The sequence below is a fragment of the Lissotriton helveticus genome, chromosome 6 (assembly GCF_964261635.1).
Source record: "Lissotriton helveticus chromosome 6, aLisHel1.1, whole genome shotgun sequence".
Lineage (NCBI taxonomy): Eukaryota > Metazoa > Chordata > Amphibia > Caudata > Salamandridae > Lissotriton > Lissotriton helveticus.
The window spans coordinates 574,118,449-574,139,714 of NC_136067.1; the positions used below are offsets into that span (position 1 = coordinate 574,118,449).

General features: G+C 41.4%; 1 protein-coding gene across 2 annotated transcripts in view; it reads left to right on the forward strand.

Moving 5' to 3' along the window:
• Positions 1-21,266, forward strand: part of ADGRB3 (adhesion G protein-coupled receptor B3) — a 1,104,008-nt gene that overhangs the window by 307,662 nt on the left and 775,080 nt on the right. For both annotated transcript variants that reach the window (XM_078648009.1, XM_078648010.1), the window contains exon 9: positions 17,261-17,329. In XM_078648009.1, the coding sequence (XP_078504135.1) occupies positions 17,261-17,329 (69 nt within the window). The remainder of the gene's footprint in view (positions 1-17,260; positions 17,330-21,266) is intronic.

Consider the following 21,266-nt stretch of genomic DNA (forward strand, 5'->3'; position numbering starts at 1 on the left):
GGAGCGAGGGTTTCCTTTGCCACAAAATTCAAATTTTCCTTTTCATACCAAAATAAACAGCTTCACAGAGACCTTGTCTAATGCCTATCTGACGTTGTGGAGTCCTTCTCGGATACAGCCTGCTGCTATGCCTCACTGATGGATTATTACTTCCAGAAAAGTGGCAACGGAGCAGAGTCATTACTACATCTATTATGCACTTGTCCGGCACTACATAACCTAAGGACGTCATTTTTAAGGCCAATCCTGAGAGAAACTCAAATCCGAACTTGCAGAGCAGCCATCATAAAATGCCTCAGCGGTTCTTCAGTTCAACTGTCTTGCGACACTGTTAAATTTTGTCCCTAGCAGCACAAGAACTAGAAAAGAAAGAAACAGCACAAAACCTTGTAAAGATTGGGACACCAAAATAAGAACTTGGCAGTAGGGTATAAAGTATCTGGCCTAAGTCTTTCTACAACCTGTTTCTGTACTCTCTTTCTTTCAAAGCCTCTTTCTATGACAAGCCCTAGGCACAAGCATGACCTCACCTTTAAATGTTTCAGGAAACTGAAATATAGTGACTTAAGAACCTGGATAGAAAATTATGCATAACAGATTCGAACTTTGCTCCCACTCCATTTTCCGTTGACATCAACATTTTAATTTCACCAGAAACCATGGTCATGTTTTCATTGCTGTTATGATAATCCGCTGCTCTTTGGTTCCATTCCACACAAGGGTTATGATAACTAAAATTGTTTTAATGTCATTTTTATCTGTACCTGTGTTGTGACGTTTTCATCATGGTGGTATGTTCCACTCTTTTTATGATTTTAACAGATCAAATAAAAGTATTTTTACACATTTACTTCCAGAAAAAACGCTAACTCCTATAGTAAAATCTCTGAACTTGGCTGGTGTATCCTACCTCAGTTCCATCGTGGTTCATCTGAAATCCTGCCAAAGTCCATGTCAATCACGAGCATTTATTACTATCGGTGTCTCTATTTTAACTTAAATCTTTAAAAATCAATATCTCTGTTTCCCCTTATTGGATTTTTGTCATTTTGGTGTCACTTTCCCTTTTAATTATTCTCCATTTTTATAGATTGGAGTGCAGTTTTTATTTTTTGTGTTTTTGACTTTTTAACTGTTTGGGTGTTATTAAATGCTTTGTACATCTTCTCTAAGTTAAACCTTTAATGTAAGCCTTTCTGCGCTGTCATAGATACCAAAGGTCGGGCTCAGGCTTTAATTACTGAAACCTTTTACTGTATCTAACAGGATAGTGCCCTTATTACTTGTAGTATATCTCAATCCACCCCAACTAATAAAATACTTTCTCACAATGGTGTTCCAACATTGCGTTTAGCAATACCACTCAGCTAAGTAACAAAAAAAATAGTTGTGGTTTTTAATTGGCAATGGGTCATTTTTGATATTTTCAATTTATTTTTGATTCCTACTTTTGTACCTTAAGTCCAAAGGAACAAAGAGTTTCATCTGGCTTTCCTGGCTACCCTCACAGCAATGAAAATTAAGGCCCTGTGCAAGGAAAGGAAGCTGAAGATGGCCCTGAATGCCAGGAAGGCAGACCATGAAAGATGCTCAGGAAAGGCCCTGGGAAGAGGTTGACTGAGGAAACCGCAGAGGAAGAAGGGGCAGGGAACAACCTGGCCCAAAATGGATTTTCTGGTGCATTCTCCAGGGCTGAGAGAGACAATGACTCTGCCAGCATAACCCCTTCCGAATTGGCTACCCACCAGATGGAGCTCAGCGACAGGCAGCCAGGAAGGGAGCTACAGGCCAAACTGGCAGCAATAGCACGGGAGAAAAAAAAGGCTTCCACTAGATGAAAAATAATGAGCCTTGGAGGAAATGAAGGGCAGTCCAGGACTCCAGTGGTCCAAGGAAGATTGTGGCAGCAATGGTGAGGTGTCCATGGGGGTGGGGGAACACACCTCTCACCTACCCAAGGGAATTGCACCTGTTTGTGGTGAAAGATGACAATGAAAAATGGTTAACCTCCTTTTGTTTTACTTTCCGTGGTCCAGAAAGAATCTGACACCAAGGGGCAGACCTGCATTACAAAACAAAGGAGATAATGTCCTGAGAGACTTGTCAAATTTGGCGGAGTTACATGAGACAAAGGGATTTTGCCAAGTGCAGAAAAAGAGCCCAACTCTTGAAGCCTTCAGCACCACAAGATTGCAGTCCCTCAGAATTACAGGGCACTCCTCTTAAACCTAGCACATGGCATCTCATTGGCCGGGCATGTGGGTCAGACCAAAATCTGGGACACATTGCTAAACTACTTTTACTGTCCCCAGATGTCTCTAAAGGTGAAGGAGTTCTGTCACGCCTGCGCACCTGTTGGACCACTGGCATGACAGGAGGGCAACCCAAAGCTCACTGATTCCACTACTTATCGAGGGGGGTATATTTTAATGGGGTGGGGATTGACATTGCCAGACAGACTCAGCTCCAAGTCATCCTCAGGGAATAAGTTTATCCTGGTGGTGGTGGACTAGGCCACTGGGTACCCTGAGGCCACATCTCGGAGGAAACCGTGGCCATAGTGGCCAGGGCCATGCTTGGTATTTTTACTCGAGCAGGGTTCCCAGAAGAGCTCATCTCCTATAGTGGGACAAACTTCATGTATGCTTACTTGAATCTTAGATGAATTTTTGTGAGGGGTGATTTACAAGATCTTAACCCCTTTTCACTCCCAAGCCAATGGGTTTGTGGAATGATTCAACCACACCATGCAAGTTATGATCATGGTTTTATCTGAGAAACTCATATGAATGTGGAACATTCTGCTGCCATGCCTTTTATTTGCCTGCAGGATGGTAGTACAAAAAGTAGAAGGTTTCATCCCTTTTGTATGGGCACCCTGCCAGAAGTCTTGTCTTGAAAGAGTGGAAAAAAGCTCCCAAGAAACACGAATAGGTCATTGTAGACTATGTAATGGGCCTGCACTCCCACAAGACTGAAAGGGCTAACAGAAGCTTGGAGACCAGCCAGGAGCTGACCAAGCAGTGGTAAGGACACCCCCACACGGTGATCAATATCTACTTTGACAGGGCACATAATGTTGATGGTCACTGATGAAGGACCGGAGATGGAAAGTAAATCTCTGCCATACCCCCTACCCTACCACTGAAACAGTTGTGAGAAAGTGCCTTTTTGTGGTTGCCCTCAGTTCACCCTAATTAATAGACTTCTTTCTCACAATGGCATTAATGGAGAATAATACAACATTAACCATTCCTATGTGTGTGATTAGCTATTTTTTTATCCAATAAAAAACACAATTGATGTGATATTGTGGTTCAATATTATAATTAAGAAATCCTTGAAATTCACCTGTTATAGACCTCTACATAAACCATAAAGCATGCCACCAGCATGCATTGCTCATGAACTCAAACATTACATTACATATGGCATCTCACATGACTTCAAATATAACATCACTTAGGACATCTGAAAATATATTATTGATAAGATCACTGACAAGATCATACATGCTACTGTCATCATCATTGATGTAATTGTATTATGATAGCATCAATTGTTATACTTGACGGAATAAAATTAGTGTTATGTTAAACACAATTTTAAGACACAGATTAAGATCTTTCATGGCTACACAACACCCATGAGTTCTATTATTTCGGGAAAACATGTTCATAATTTAAAGTATCAGTGTTTGCACAATCTTGAAGTTCTATCTGGATTCTGAATGTACCGGTGTGAGTAGGGCATTAAAAGAGCAGTCTCTCCAAGTGAGTTCTGAAGAGTAATGCAGAAAAGTATGACATTGCGCAGTCATGTGATAATTGTTTGTCTCGAGATTTTGCAAACCATAATGAAGTCCTCTTCATAATGAAACGTGTTGGCTAGGCTCAAGTGCGATGCTATGATGAAACAAAAATAAAACGTTGTTTGGAAATCATATATGAATCAAAAGTGGAAATAATAATGTGATGAACATTTGAATTGTTTTGAATTTCCAGAATGAGATTCTTTTGCAACACATGAAGTGTTCCCTCTTTGTTAATGTTAATTAGGAGCATATCCTCTACTTCGGGGCTACTACACATGATAATATGATAATAGGAGGACTGCACATCGGTCTTGTAAATTATTACGCGCAAGGTATCTCTAATCAAGGTCAGTAATCCTCCCCTCGCTCTACCTGAACGTGAGGGAATAGCAGGAGTTTGAATCACACAAAATCCATTAATATGAACATCATCCATTGCCTGTGTTTCTTGCAAACAAACTAAATCATCGTCCAATGATCCTTGTCCAATCATCATTATTCCGCTTAGATCTGAGCCCCAATAAACTCCAACATAGAGATTTTACTGTATCATTTCTCAGAACCAGGTGATGGTTAACTATTAAAGAATCTCCCCCTTGCTGACCCAGATTATGCAATATATGTTCCGACTCCCTACCATCCTCCTGTCAATCACAAGTTTAAAGCCCCTCGATGGCCAAAAATGTATTGGCCAATGGAATAGCCGCTACGTGATTCCATCTTTCAGGGATGACCAAAGGAGAGGGGGGGTTGGGGACCAAGTGTATTAACCAACCTGCTCTCTGTAAACTTAGGGCCCTGAGGTCTATAGAAGAACCCCTAAGGTAAGGCATAAATTTGCGTGGACGCTATGGCCAAATTTGGGAGCGTATCCAAAAGATGTTTCACAAGACGTTGATTACTATGCAGCCCACCCCCCCCATTGTTTTTGGGGAATAGCCCAGCCCTTGAACCCTTCTATGAGAAATATACACAATTGGTTCTGTCGGGTGATTACTATTTCTTCAATGGATTGACTTCATCAAGAGTCTAGTCATAAAAGAGACCAATTAATCATGACAACCAAAAACCAACGACCATTGCTGGTATTATATGAGCTTTTATAAATTTGCATCATTCATAAATACCCAAAGTAAATTTTCATAAGGCTGTCAAAACAACATATGTGAGAAATATAATGTGCAGAATGGTGACAGTTTGTGCTCAGTGACTCAGTGGTGGTGTACAGTATATATAAAGTGATTCGGGGAAGAGGACCAAAGAGTTTATAACGGCCAGAAATGCAAGTATTTTAAATAAAGATGCGGCCTGGATAACTGAATTACATGACAGGATTTTCAAACTGGTCCGTGGGATATGTGTCGGCGTTTCAACCCTAGTACTGCACTACTGTTAGGTCAGTGCGGGTCTTCATCAGGACTGGGGCAATGAGAAGATAGCCTAGAGAAACCCGACTGATTCTGATATTGTTACACCATGTAGAAGTCTTCACAAAGGTGAGGCTTGTATCCAGAATGTGTAGGTCTTCATGTTAAAGATCAACCTTTCATTTTTTACTAAGTTGTGGTTGCTTTACATTAGATCTGATTGGAATCAAGATTCCTGTTGTCGGGTAAATCCCACAAGTCAGTTCTTATTTGATGTATTTAGTTCATGTGGAGGGCTACGTGTTAATCCGGCCACTGCTAACCCTTCTAACCATGATAATGTCATTTGCAATGTTGGAACATCAGACATCCAGTGTAGTGATGTATTCATCAAATGATGTGTTGATTCTAACTGCGCATGTTGCAATTGCTGGGTGTTTGCTAAAATAATCATGAATGGACATGCAGCTGAAGTGAGGTTCAGGTAGGATTGGTCTGTTGTAAATAGCCTCCCCGCCCCTCCCCTAACATGCCCGGTCTTACTCTGGATATATCTGGAGCGCTGGGTATATGTGTAGTTCGAGCAGTAGCAGACCCCCCCCCAAGCGCCTTGAGACCCTCCGGGTGAGTAGTGCGCGATATAAATGTCTTTGATTGATTGATTGATTGATTGTAGTCGATTTAGCCATTCTTTGGAGCCTGCCCCCCCTCTTTTTTTGACTGGTGGTTCCTCTGTTGATTCTTGATTACCCATGCCACTAGATGGGATTTGGGGGTCCATTATCATAGCAGCAATTGGAGCGGTCAAGTTTACAGCTACTCAGGGCGACAAATCATCATTAAGACGGGGTACTTGTAAAGTCAAAGAGCTCACCCCTCCTCCAGGCAGCCTTCCTTCCGCCCTCTCTATCTCCTTCGATAACACGTCTGCCGCTTTCCAAAGGAAAGAGTCCAAAGTGTTAACGAACTCTGGGGCATATTACCAAGGGCAAGTATCGCCGCTTTCTCAGCGAATTGTGCCGAGAAAACGGCGATACTGCTAGAGCCCTATTAACAAGGGCATTTTAAAGCCTGCCCCAAGCCCACTTTGCATGTCGGCGATAAACATCGCTAATGACATGCAAAGTGGGCGTTCCCACGTCCAACCACATGTAAAATGTGGTTGGAGGTGGGAACACCCTATTACCAAGGAAGGCGATGGGAGGAAAAGACCTGCGATAAACTCATTTATCGCAGGTCTCCCAATGCCTGCTCTGACCAGGCGTTAGGCATTGATAACATGGGGGTGTGGATCATAAAGCTGAATCAATCCCCCATATTATCAAGGCCCACATTAGCGCGTGAAAACAACGTTTGTTTTCATGCGCTAATGTGCTATATCGCCGACTATCGCTGGATTTCTATTCGCCTGCCTGATGCGCATTGATAATTGCGCGCTAAAAAGGCGATGAAATCCGGCGATAGTGGAATGTGCGTTGTGCGTTTTCCAACGCACTCGTCGGTAATATGCCCCTCTGTTCCTTGGTCACATGTTTTAGCCTTTTGCTTCACCATGACAACAGATGAACCCCTGGTAGAGTATGCAAAGAGACCACATTAGAGGGGGGCCCAGCTCAACCTTCTCTGGGCTCCGACGGACGTGGAGGGGCTGCCGGACTGCCAGAGCACTTTACACGCGCACTCGAAAACAGGGGCTCCTGGGAGGCTGAGTCTCTGGTAGGCAAGTGTTAGTGCGGGGAAGCACGGAACCTGGAACACTTCTGTGGCCGATAAGTGCAGAGAAACGGAGGCGGCAGCTCATTATGAGCCAGTGTTGTTCTTTCAGATCCAATGGTTGATGCGTACATAGGGCTGCAGTGATTGCTGTGCATTTAATAGGCATGTTAAATGTAATTTGTAAAATGCTGGCTATTTTAACTCTTTGTGAGAAAATAGCATCTAGCAGATAATTATTTTGATTCTTGGAAAATGTGTTATACCTACAATGAAGCAGAATATCTTTCGTGAGCAAAAAAAAAAGTTGATTTTGAATATTATGGCGTCACTCCCAGAGGTAGGATACTTTTCGTATTAGAAGTCTCTTAATGGGGATTAGTCATTTATTATATTGTGGGAGAACTAAAGAGAGGTTTGTTTTTTTAATACACTCTACTTTTAAAACCATTTCTCATATTTTCTGGTAAACTGGGAGCGACATAGGAATCTTTCTATTCTATTTCAGCATTCGTTTCCACGCCGAAATCGTGGTAGCGTTGTTTGTACAGTTGCCAGCGGAAGTATAATTGAAACAGGTGCAGGATGTCGAAGCGACAAGAAAAAAACAATTGGCTAATGTGACAAGGGCAAATAAAATGTCACCGGAAAAAAAGATATGGTTGGTAGCGAGAGGAGAAAATTCATACAAAAAAAGATAAAAACGACTTGCTTTTTCATTATAATTCCTGTCTAAATCCAATTCATTCACAGTAAGTGGATTATATGACTGCATTCTAGGAGGACAATTATATCCCAAGATTACACAATTTGGGATGAATCCTCATTATAACATTATGAGAATCGCTGGCACCGTTAAAGCACTGACAAACCGTTTATCATCGACTATAACCTCAAGTCTCATCGCAAATTGTAAGGGGATAACCCTTTGAATGCTGATTAGATACTTTACACATTGTGTGGAACTTGAAATATGTGCATTAGTGAAAAATATGTAATCACTTAAATAGTTTTCTAGTCCAGTTGAATTCATAAATTGACATATGTACTTACAAATTGATACATGTAGATGAATACAGTATTATTATCAACAGGTATTTGTGACATTGCATGGCTACCCAAATCGGGCTTCCCAGAGCTAGCCATTCTTACTGGAGACAGAACCATTTAGCAATACAGATACGTTTTCAGTTGATTTGTAAAGCTTAATAGACTCTCATTAAGTCTAAGGCTGGTGGGCCAGGAATTCGACAACTTAGAAGCAAGTTAGAAAAAGAAAAAAAACACCTCTGGCTCTCTTGATTCTTGAGACAGTAAGAAGACTTGGTTTGATTGACCTGAATTCTCTACTACATTATAAGGGTTAATGAGGTGGTGAAGAATCTATGGGCCTGCATTATGTTTAGCAAGATGAGCCAAGCAGAGTGCCTTGAATTGAATTATTTTGTTTGTTGGTAGCCAGCGTAGCAATGCAGGGCGGGCTGGCTGGGACCAGGGAACTCCCAACAGCATTCGGGCAGCTGCATTCTGGATGGTCTTCAAGTTATTAGTCACAGAACGTAGGCTGCCTAGATAAATCCCTGAAAACTATTCTGTATACGTCCACGGGGAGCCATTTAATAGTATGTCTCACGGCTGTAAGTAGGACGAAGCAGTTTGGTGCAACTTTTTTGCTTGTAGGGCCACGGTAGAATGGCTGTCCAGAATAACGCCCAGACTTTACACTTCTGATTGGGGAGAGCGACAATCTCTTAGGGACAGAGGCCAGGTAAATTGGTCCCACAGGGATGAAATATTAACAACTCCTAGGACTTCAATTTTGTCCCCATTCAGCTGTAGGCAGCTCGCTGCATTCCATTTAATAACTCGCTCTAAACAAAAGTTTAGTTTTTGAGTTGTGGAGCCAACATTGGGAAAAAAGGAGCTGATCTGTGTATCGTCTACATAAAATAAAGCCTACAGACTATAACATCAGATAATGGGTGAACGTAAAGGTTAAACAGTGTGGGGTTAAGGCTGGAGCCCTATGGTACTCCACATTTTAACTGGTGCATCATGGAGCGAAATGAACCTTCGCTGGCTTGGAAGCTCCAATTAGTTAAAAATTACAATAGCCATTTTAATGCACTGCCTGTGATGCGAGTTTCTACCAACCTGCGAATAAAAGTGGGGTGGGAGACCGTGCCAAAGGCTGCTTAAATCAAGCAAAATACACACAGCCGATTCCCACTGATTCAAGATTGTTTAAAGTCCTCTGTGGCCATCAATAATGTTGTTTGAATGCTGCAGCCCTGACGAAAACTTGCTTGAGAAGGATGCAAAATGTTGTTCATCTCCAGGAACTCTGAGAGATATCTATTGACTGCCTTCTCTAAGCAATGGGAGCAATGAGATGTGTTTATATCTGATCTGGATCTAACGCAGTTTAAAAAACATAAAGGACGTAGGATGCTGTGTTTCCAGGCTCCAAAACCCTTTCCCCATGGAGAGTATCCCTCAAAAAGGAAAACAGTTATGTGGTTCAATGAGAGTGCTCGTCAGTTTACTTTATGTTTAAATTACATATTAGTGTAATTCCATATATGGTTTAATTGCATAGATATTGAATTCACACATAATTGTCTGTTTCATATTGCATAGACATAGAATTCATGAATAACTGTCTTATGTTTGTAATCGTTTTTGCAAATGAATGTTTTGTATTTTTTATTTTTTCTGAACTAAACAGTGTATCTCTGTAAGTCTCAGACATATTGATGTTGTTTAAAAAGTTCCTTGAAAAAAAGTGTAAATCATGGCGAAATGATTAAGCCAAGGACCAAGGATTGTAAACATTAATCCTTAGTCTGCTAAAGATTCATAGGGAAGTGTGCATGGCATTTAAAAAGTAGGAGATGTGTGTTCAAGTTTTACATCTCCTGCTGAAAAACATCTCTCCCATAGACTAATATTGGGTTACTGTATTATACTCGTGCTAACTTTAATTTGAAGACTAGTTAGGGAAATGCTGATAACATTCAAATTAATGGAAATTAAAATCTTTAGTGGTAAAGTTGGATTTTACGTTACTATTCTAAAAATGACACTTTTAGAAACTTGGCATTTTCTTGCCCACATCAACTGGGCCTTCCTGACAGAATCCTGTGTCACATGACTGTAACTGGATCTGTTGTTGTGGGGTGTGTATTCTTTCCAGACTGGAACAAAGAAGGCCTAGGTGTGAGGGTAGTGGGTCTTCCTGTTGGGGTGGCTGCGGAGAAGCTGTACCCTGCTCTAATTGTACTTCAAGGGGCCCTGCTTGCAGCACACAGAAAGGAATCTGACACCAGGTCTGACCTTGCCTTTGTCATCCAGGAAAGTTTGGATCCAGGGCCAAAGGAAGTGGAAGAACTCACCAGAACAAGTTTTACGTGTAGACCAGAGAATTCCCCAACACAAAGGCTGGCACCAGGCATAAAAGTGCACCCATCATAAGTCCTCTGAACCTGTGGATGATTCAGAAACAAAACTGCCTTGCTGTCTGAAGAAGGAAGGTTGGACCTGCTTGCCTTGAACCCATTCTCCCCAAAAGAGACAGAAGCCTTCCTGCAACTGCCCAGCAGACAAGCATCAACTGGACCTTCCAGGACCGGCCGGAGACCATCTGCTGACCTCTGTTGGAGTGAGTCCAGGTTCTCAAGAGGTGCCCTCGAGGTCTCAGACTCTGGCTGTCATCAAAGTGCACTGCTCCTAAAGAAAAGGTGATGGTATAGAATTGCTGTGTTCCTTGTGACCACAAAGTGGCCTCTTCACTCTGTGAATCGGCCTCCCACAAAGACCACCAATGTAAAGCTGCAGCAGGACCTGCTCTTCACACTGAGAGCACCCATCTGTGTATAATGCCAATACGAAGCTCCATTGAGACCTGAATTTTTCATGAACCGCAACAGCTTGTGCCTACTGCCATTGGGAATCTCCAACAACAACGGGCGCTTTGCGCTAACGAAGCAGTCATCCCCAAGACCCAACAGATCATCCCTCTGACAATGTCCTCCTTGCGGCCCCGCCAACGGGAAGGGTCCTCTTCATGTGGACTTGAGAATGTAGCTCTTCAATGGGATGAATTTGATCCAAATAGCCGACGCGCCCTCCATTACGGCCGGCCTAATCTTGTGACTTTGCCCCGGTCAATCAGATAACCGCAGTTGCCTCTTTGTGCTTTTTGATGCTATTTTCAACGAAATCTTTCGAACTCATATCTCTGGTTCTACTGTTTGGATTTTTGTCATTTTGGTGTCACTTTATTTATTGTTACTTTATCTGTTTTTAATTTGTTTAGGATTGTATTAGTGGTGTGTTTTCACGTTATCACTGTTTGAATGCTGACTAGACACTCCGACAAGGACTGGTATGTGTGTTACATACATAAACTGTATTTCAGAGATTGTTAGAATTGTGTCTTAAATGGTTGAAGAGTCATGTTACCTTTTGGTGGCAAATCATTCTAAAAATAAGTTGCAAAATCACAAACATAAAATGGTGTTCATTTTTATATCTGTTTCTTATCTGAGTTTAAATACAATTCTATTGAGGTTCTCATTCTCTGTAGTGGTCCTTCTTAAAGATGTACCATTTATTGTTCTCATATAAATATTTAGCTGGGTTCTGTTTCCTCCATTTGTGCTTGCAATAATTCACCTCTGCTTCTACTATTTTTATATATTTCTTATTTAGGAATTTAAAAAAAAGGTCCAAAACATATCACCTTGAAGTCAGCTCAGAAGCCATAATCCTGTTAAGGTACTTGTGATGTTCACTGACAAATTATGTCAGGTTCACCCACTGGTGCTGTGGCAACAAATGATGGATGGAATGCTGAATTAGTCCAGCATTCACCCCTCAGTCAAGATATCTGGATTAAATCCATTGTTCTACGACTCACTACACCACCCCAGTTTGGAACCTGCCATATGCAAACCAGTCTTGACCCTGCTCCTCATGGGAACAGTACAGCCTGAACTGCCAAGCTGGGTCCTCCCTGGACTGGAAACAAGAATCCTGTGACCGGTTTCATGGTAACACTCCTCACCTGCCAGGCTAGCTTGAATCCAGTGGCAAAGTGAGCAAGGGATCCACGTCTGGGCATACCCATCTCACTTTGGCCAAAAAGTGCTGCAGCAATAAATGATGAACGTATGCTGAATGAATGAAACATTCACTCCAGTCAAGAGATCTGGGTTAAATCCATTGTTTTTTTGCTTGCTGCGCCAATCCAGTTTGCATCCAGCCATATGCAAATCAGTCTTGTCCCTGCTCGACATGGGAACAGTCCAGCCCAAACTGCCAAGCTGGGTCCTCCCTGGACCGGAAATAAGCATCCTGGAACCGGTTCCGGTGTAACACCCATCATCAGCCAAGCTAGCTTGTATCAAGTGGCACAGCTAGTAAGGGACCCACGTCTGAGCATACCCATCCTACTCAGGGCAAAAAGTACAGCAGCAACAAATGATGGACGGAATGCTGAATGAATCAAACATTAACCCCCCTGTCAAGAGATCTGGGTTAAATCCATCATTCTTTTGCTCACTACACCAACCCAGTTTGGACCCAGCCATACACAAATCAGTCTTGACCCTGCTCCTCATAGGAACAGTCCACCCTAAACTGCCAAGTTGGGCCCTCCCTGGACTGGAAGCAAGCATCCTGGGACCAGTTTCGGAGTAACACCCCTCATCAGCCAGGTTAGCTTGAATCCAGTGGCACAGCGAGTAAGCGACTCATGTCTTGGCAATCCCATCCCACTTAGCGCGCAAAGTGCTGTGCCAACAAATGATGGACAGAATGCTGAAGGAATCAAACATTTACTCCCAGTCAGGAGACCTAGGTTAAATAACATCATTCCAGGTTCACCCACAAGGGCAGTGTCAGTATGGAAGTGATCTCTGATTGGTCTTTCAGTTTAGGCTGCTTCTGTGGCCTCTGGGAAGAATATCCTATTAGTGATAAAATATGATAACAGATTGAAAAGTAATTTGGCCTCCCCAAAGAACGTCCTATTAGTGATAATATATGATAACAGATTAAAAAAGAATTTGGCAGCAGGGTAAGCATAATTTTTCTGCCCTAAGGAAAATTAAGAACTTCCCCCATTTTGTTAGGGATGTGCAAAGTTATTGTTGTAGGAACAAAGTGTTGTGCAAACATAACCATAGGAACACTTCTATGGCATGGAATATCCTGGATTTCCCAAGTTCACAACCAGACATTCCCCTAGAAGCAGGCAATATTTCCTTGTGAGAGTTAATTTCGGCTAAAAATGGATGTATCCTAAAAGAAAGCAGGCATTTGAATGGACCAATATGACTCAAACAGTACCAAATAATTAAAGCATTTTCACAATTATTATACCCTAGAATATAGGACATAAACAAAATATTCTTCAGGTAGAAGTTAATAACAATGAGGAACTCTTCAATCCAAATAAAGTTCAGTTTGATTTTCTGGAAGATTTCCAGATTAGAGCACAAGTTTTACTCCGAAGGGTGGGGGGGGGGGGGAGGGGTCCTATGAAGGGGTGCCACTTGGGGAAAAAAGCATGATTCTTGAAAAAGGTCTTTTTGATTTTGGGGCAACAGAGCTGATGTTGAATACGTGGTTAAAAGAAGCAGTCATAAATGCAGAGAGATATTGCACATGCAGAGAAAAATGACAGAAATGTTCTAGTGTTTTGGTTTTCTACCTTCCATCGGAGAGAACTGAATTCTAATTAAGGCAATGAAAATTAACCTAAAAAAAATGACTCTGGCAAAATCCATATATACCTCATATTTCTAATTGTAAATATTTGTAATGCAAGTATTGAAAATAACTGTTTTCTAATATTGTCCCGATTCCTTTTTCACACAACTTAATACACGGTTTCTGCGAACTGTTTTTTATTGAATTCCAAACACACAAGGAACATACATTAATAAATACAAAAAGCGCAACATGCCCCTCCCTTATTGCAATTGGATGAGGTGATGATGTTCAGAAAGTTGTTGAGGTTTAGAAGCACTATTTGAAGGGTGTTGCAACAGTCCAGCATGGTAGCTATGGCAGTTAAAAGGGTTATGGCCGTGTTGCAAGAGGTTTGTAAAACATTCACCTTTTCTGCATGATCAACCTAGATGTTCTGCCTTTTTCTAAACCATATTTTGCTAACATTAGGAGTTTGGGGACTGTGATATTGCTAACACTACATGTTTACTAATGGCATTGGCAAAATTGGTTTGGACCAACTGGACTAACTAACTTTCTTGGAAGGCCATAGTAGATGGCACAGAAAATGCATCAATGGCATGGCAGTTAAATGTTATTTGGGGGCTACAGTGTGTGTTTTCATCATGCAGATATATGATAAAAATATATGGATGCCAAGTGTGCCGCTGAGCTCTGTCTATGATGCAGTTTAAACGTAATATAGTAGCACAAGGCAATAAGAAGTGCCTTTGGCACATAGGGAAGACCTATTTTTGTATTAACAATTGTAAGAAAATTCCTATAGTATGCCTGATAAGCCCACAAGGTAGGGTGCCTAATATATAAAGACATAACACAGGGTGCCTGATATTTATATATAAATGACACAATGTGTATTTAGAAAACGTGCCCTCACGTTCCTGAGGCCCTAACACTTTTCACTCTGTTGGTCGAGCTACATTTTCCTTGTGACAAGCCTAGATTAATTAGAATGTTTAATTATATATCTCCACCTGTGAAAATGCTAGCAATATCCTTCAATATTATGTATTTCTTAATTTTCTACATCTGATTTAATGGTGAAGATTTTTGAGAACATAAATAGAAAGGTAACTTTATAAAAATGTACTTTAGGCTGCTTGAATCAAAAGTGGCTTAAAACCAGTTCTGCTAGTCATTACGGCTCCCGAGCTGAATTACACATCCTTGACTTGGAGAATTAATCCTGGTTCAGATGACAATGCCCTGCCTCTGAGCCAAGGAAGGGCAGAATAGTGTTAAGCAGGTGCAGGTATTTGAGGTTCCAGTGAAGGCTATTTTTTTTGTCTTCGTCAGAATCTTCTTAGACAGCCAGTTGCCAGTCACAGTGGGAGAGAGAAACAGCTTGGAGACTGTCATAGGAGAAATGCTCTTCTAAGTAGAGAAGTGGTCTTTGAGCAGAAGACAGGTTTGATGTGCGACACAATTGTTCTGCCGTGTAGAAAGAGGGGCTCCTGGATAATTTACAGTAAGGCAAAGGGGAAGGGCTGGAAAAAGGAGATTGGGGACAGTGACTAAATAGACTTTTTCAGATCACTTACTAGTTACTAAGACAGACCTGCATCCTCAGAACATTCCAATACCCAGGACAACTGCACTTGAAGACGTACCATCTGGCAGAAGACTCCACACTCCCAATTACTGCTGAAAGAAGAGAATTAAATCAAGACGTCAAGGACTCAATTAATCCTAACCCACCTGCCAACCAGAGACTAGCACTAATCTCTAAGGGATAAGTCGTTGGCTTCCTGTTTGCCTGCTACAAGGGCACATCACTCAAATTCCAAGAGGGTTCAGCTGGCCACAGAAGACAGGAACTTGCAGGAGACCTGTTTGGAGAGGGTGCATAGAAACCTAATCTAAGGATTTCGGGGCTGCAGCCTGACCAGAGATGACTTTCCCAGCAGTTGAAGAAAAGCATCATTGTTTTCACTTCCAGGTGAACGTGTTAAGGCGATGAGGCTTGCTCAGGAAGGTAGCACTCCAGGAGTGAAGGAAAACCATTTTATTTCTTTTGTAGTTTCATACAGCGTGACCCAGACCCAAATGATTTCACGCTCTCCCCGGAGGAGGGTTTAATCCTCTCATAAATGTATTCTGCACCGAAAGCAGGTTCAGTGGGACCTTATGGTAAAGGTATCTGGCTTTGTGGAGCCCTGCTCAACGACAGCTTCCAGCCTGCCCTCCTGGAAAATGTTCACTTCTAGAAAGTAACTAAGTCTGAAGATGAAACCTTAGACCAGCTTCGTCCTGCTTTGAGATTTTGACACTTTTGGGCACCAAATTGAATGGCTTCAAGGGAAGCCCAACAACAATATATCTGAATGTGAAAACTGTTAGAGGCTCAGCCTTGCAACTTGCCCTGTTGAAAGGTGTTGCCTTCCATTTCAGAAAAAAAGCCTAAAGGTAAAAACTTTGAACTGTACTCTGCTACATTGCAGTTGGCTTGAAATCACTCCTAGATCCCTGGCAACAGTGAACTGTGGCTTTCATTGGCAATTTAATTTTTCTAGGTGCCTTTCTGCCTCAAAACCTTGCAAATTCTTATCTCTGTTTCCCCCATCCATTTTTGATGATCTTGGTGAATTGTATTTCATTGTGTTGTTCACTTTAAAACTTTTGGTAGTGCTTGAACTTAACACACAATTCTTTGGGGATTGCATGCTGCTTGTGCAACAGGTGACATGGGTTGAGCTGAGATTTTTTTCAGAACTGGTATTAGATTAAACCACATTATGTTTCTTAAGTTTGTAAGGGTCACACTCCTCCAAGTTAATAACCAAATTTTTGAAAGTGATGTGAGACTGGGTACATTATATTGTACTAAGTATGTCCCAGCCTTAGTTTAGGAGCAGTAGTGAAACTTTGTTTCCCTTTGACAGCAGCCGCAATAAAGAAGCTGATGCCATCCATTTATTTGATATACATAATTGATAAATGAAGAGGTCTAGGTTCACAAAGGTAAACTAGGGTCAGAAATGTGAGCACATATAGATGTACATCTATTACTATGCGCACCTTTCTACATAAATGCTATTCACAAACATGAGATATAAAAGGAAATATAAATGCACACTTAGGTTAACTTGCTCCCTTGCCCCCTTGCAATCTTGCAAATTTGAGCAGTGCATGCATGCCACATATAAAGTTATGTTTATAGATTGTGCCTACAAGCAAGTATGTCATGTATGCTGAATATTACACCCACACTGCTTAATGGGTATATAGACAATCAGCCACGCCTGACTACAATCACAGACAGCAAGCAGCAGTAACACTCTCAAGAAAATAAAAATATACTATGGACTCTGCTATGTTCTGTATTCCGTGAAAAACTGTTACTAGTTCGAGAACTTTGTTTGTCATCAACATGTTGTAGTCAATAAACCATAAGCTCAGGATAATATTAGGACTCCAGACAGATTTCTCATATATTGTGAATGGCTCTAAAAACGTGTTGTTGTATTTCTATTGAGTTTCTGCACGTTACAGTTGAACGTGACAGTGATGCATAGTAGGGCCTGTGTGTTTCTGAAGATAAACCAGTGCTTCTTAAATTCGTTTTTATTTGCATATTATTAGCTGTCCTCTGTTTTTCAATTTACAGAACTTCTTTCAAATTGTTAGTAACCTGCTAGATGAAGACAATAAAGAAAAATGGGAAGACGCACAACAGGTAAGAATTTTCCGTGATAATAGAACATCAATTTCTTCCGAGATTGTGTCAAATAGTAGTAGTGAATACTCCCAGCATACTAAAATCTCCTACACCTAAGATTCACCATCCTAGGCAAAGAATGTCTAAAGAAATGTCTCAGGAGTCATGACAAGGGTTTTTTGTACCACATATCAAGTCTAGAATATTGTCATTATGAAAAATAATTATATGCAACTGCAATATTAATATGAAAGACTCATCCTTAAGTGAACTATCAATCTTAAATGTTTTAAATCTGTTCTATGCATCAGCTGAAAAACAATATAATAAAGCACTAAAGCACATTTGTGAAAAAATAATTTGGTAAGAAGAATTAGATGAAAGTAATAGATCACTGCTTTTTAATAGTCATGTTTCTCTAGTGCAAACAGATATCACTACATCATGGCACAAAAGGAAAAGGATATGTGCAGACGTTACTTCTTATCATTGATAAGTGTGGGGAATGGCCATTCATCACAAGAGAAAAAGCTTCAGGAAAGCATTTTTCCCATTGCCTCTCTGCTCAGTAAGTGACAATCCCTGGATTTCCAACCATTCATCTGTCGAGGAAATGGCATCACTGGATTTCCAATCAGCCATCTGCCCATGAAGTGACATCACTGGTTTCCTACCAACACTCTCTTTAACCCGTTGGCTGCTTCCGCGATTTCGCAGCAGTGCGGCCGTTTTAAAAAACGGGCGGGGCCGCGTCGGCCATTGGCCGACGGCAGCATGGAAGGGGTTAAAAGAAGAAGCCAAGCAAGATTACTTTATTTTCCATTGCTCATTTACACAGGAAATTACATCACAGCATTTTAGGTCGAGCACTCGAGTCCTCTTGTATATACTTTAGTAAATACTTATATGTGTATGTACTTTGTGGGCTCTGGACATCAGCCCTAGGACTTGTCTGCTCCCATTTAGGGACTTTTTTTTCTGTTCAACTGCCTCTATTTAACTATCTTGATAGAAAACAACCAGTAGAGGTCAGTAAAATACCTGAATTGCTTTCTGCTGTGGGACTTTATTTTTTTTATTTTTCTGCCAACTGCCTCTATTTCACTTTCTTGACAGAATCGACCAGCAGAGGTCAGTAAAATACCAGAATCACTTAAGCATTCTCTAGATTCCAGTCCATAGAAATCGTCTTCCCTTAGCACCCGTAGACAATAATATTTTTTTCAAATCTTGTATTTTCCGTGATATGACCACCAAAGGGCCTGATTTTATATTTAAAACAGAGATTTGGACTATACCATTTCCCACTGAAAGGCAATATTTCTCTCAATGCGTTCCCATACCTGGCATTTCAAGCAGTTTGGTGCTTACTTTACCTCCATGTTAAAGAACAGTAAATGTTTCACCACCCAGGCTAATGTGCTGCATAGCTAAATACAAATAAGGTCCCAAAGGCTAGACCAATTGCATTGCAAATACTTGTCACATCTTACATCTGCACAGGAAGTGGCATCAGTGGTTTGCTGCTCACATTACCCTGCTCTCTTCCCTCCTCCAAAAACATATTTAATTGTGGCTGCAGCACGGATGTGCACCAGGCATGCCAAAGGTGAACCAAAGACAAGCCTGTGTATGTCCATCTGCGCCTGAACTGCACCTAGTTCTGGGAACCCTGGTTCTCTCAAAGCTACCAATGTCCTGCTGCGCTACCAATGTCCAATGTCCTGAGATGCTGCTTGCTGGACTGCTGCCACACTGCACAACACACACATGCGTCTCCTGCAAGTTCTCATGCACTTTCCCACACCCTACACACACCAATCCTGCAACAACAGCACCCAGCATCCCACTCACTCACACAAACCAGCCACCCACTCACACAGATTGTACACCACCCAAACAACATGCCACACTTGCATACATGCTCATCAACACCCGGTCACTAACCAAAACGCCATGGATATATGAGACCTACTGCACAAACACGCTCCGGACCGGCTCTTTCTCAAGAAAACATGGCTAAACCCAATGTCAGCAGCAGAAATCACTACAGCCATCCATGCTGGTGAGAAGATCACTAGGTAAGAACATCAGCACAAGCCTAAAGGTGGAGCTGCCATCATATTCAAATATACATTCAGCTGCACCACCTGCAAAAAATCTCCCACCAGCTACATGGAGCACCTCACATTCAAGATACACTTAATAGCCAACTTCTCCCTGGATGGAACCCTCATATACTGACCGCCAGGACCCACACCAATTTCACCAGTGGCAACATTGACTTCATCACACCCCTCATTATCAAAGCCATAACCGTCACCCTCCTCAGAGAACTTAGCTTTCAACTGGAAGTCTGCACTGAGCCAAATCCTGTGAACCTTCTAGAAAACATTAGAATTTTCATCTAAGGGAATGATTGATTGAATGTTTTAAGGAGGTCTTTGAGACATAGGAAGTGTTATCGTGTTAATCAGGAGAGCACGCCATGTTCAAGACAGTGAACACTTAAAAATTATTTTGAACAATTGAAATTAGAACCATGAACACCCTCTCATGGGTTATATGACTCTGAATGAATTTACCTCTCTGACAGTCGAGATGCTAACAAAACAAATTGAATTGACTAAATCTGGTGCTCCATTAGATCCGCGGCCTTTCAGGATACTACATCTAGCACCAGATGCAGTAGCATTAGATCTAATAAAATATGTTTAATTTTGGATATTTTGCTAGACTTGGAAAAAGTTTACCACTAATGAAGAAACCAACGCTCAACCCTCACGTAGTTAATAGCTACAGTCCCATCTTTCGACAACCACTTTCAGCCAAAATTGTTGAGAAGGCTATGAATGAGGAACATTCTTCCAATCTAAATAAGAATCATCTGCTGGACTCTTCTCAGTTTGGCTTCAGAAGGAATCATGTTACTGAATCTGCCCTGATTGTAGCAACAGAAAAAGTTAGATCAATTGAGGATAATGGTGGTAAGGCTGCACTTATCCTCTTAGGTCAGTCTTCTGCATTTGACTAGGTCACTCACAAAGTGTTCATAGCCCACCTTGAGAACATAAGTATCAAGGACTCAGCCTTGACCCTACTAAGTTGTTTTCTCTCAGACAGCAAACAGTCTGTTTATCCTGGTGATTACATGTCTAAACCTTTCTCACTACCTTGGGGAACCACACAGTGGTCCTCTTTAAGCCTCACACTATTCAACATTTAAGTTACACCTTTGCCTAGACTTATTTGCTCCTTTCGATTCTCCATAGTATCCTATGCTATTGAAATCCAGTTTGTGGTTTCCAGCTCAAGCAACCATCTCGAGGTAGCAAATAGGTTCCACGACTGTATGAGAGAAGTTGGAAGATGGTTGAAAAATAATTCCCTTAAATTTAATTCAGAAAAAAATGAGGTTCTTCTGTTTGGGAATGACATATCTTTCTAGCCCCCTACTTGGTGACTCAGGATCTAGGTACTTTTCCATTTGCCTCCAGATAGGACACGAATCTGGGAGTATTGTTTGATGATAGGCTGAAATTCTCAGATCAAATAATTGTAACCTCATCTGTCTTCTATCTTCTGAGAATACTGAAGAAAATCTTTCCCTGCATCCTCTTTGAGTTGTAGAGTTCAGTAATAGTTGCCTTAGTGCTTTGAAGACTTGACTATTGCACTGCCCTCTATGTCAGCATTCAACAACAATGACTAAATGAACTCCAAATCCTTCAAGATGCATCTGCCCGCCTTCTCTTTGACACTCCAAAGTTTCAGTCAGTTCTTTACCAGGCTCTTTTTAAGCTTCAATAGCTACTGGTAAAGAAACAGATTGCTTTTAAGGCCATGTGCGTTGCTCATAAGGCGCTTCACGACTGTGGCCTAACTAACATATTTAAAGGTCAGATTCCAGTGGCATGTCTCTAATAGAATGCTACGATCCACTTTTTCAAAGCAT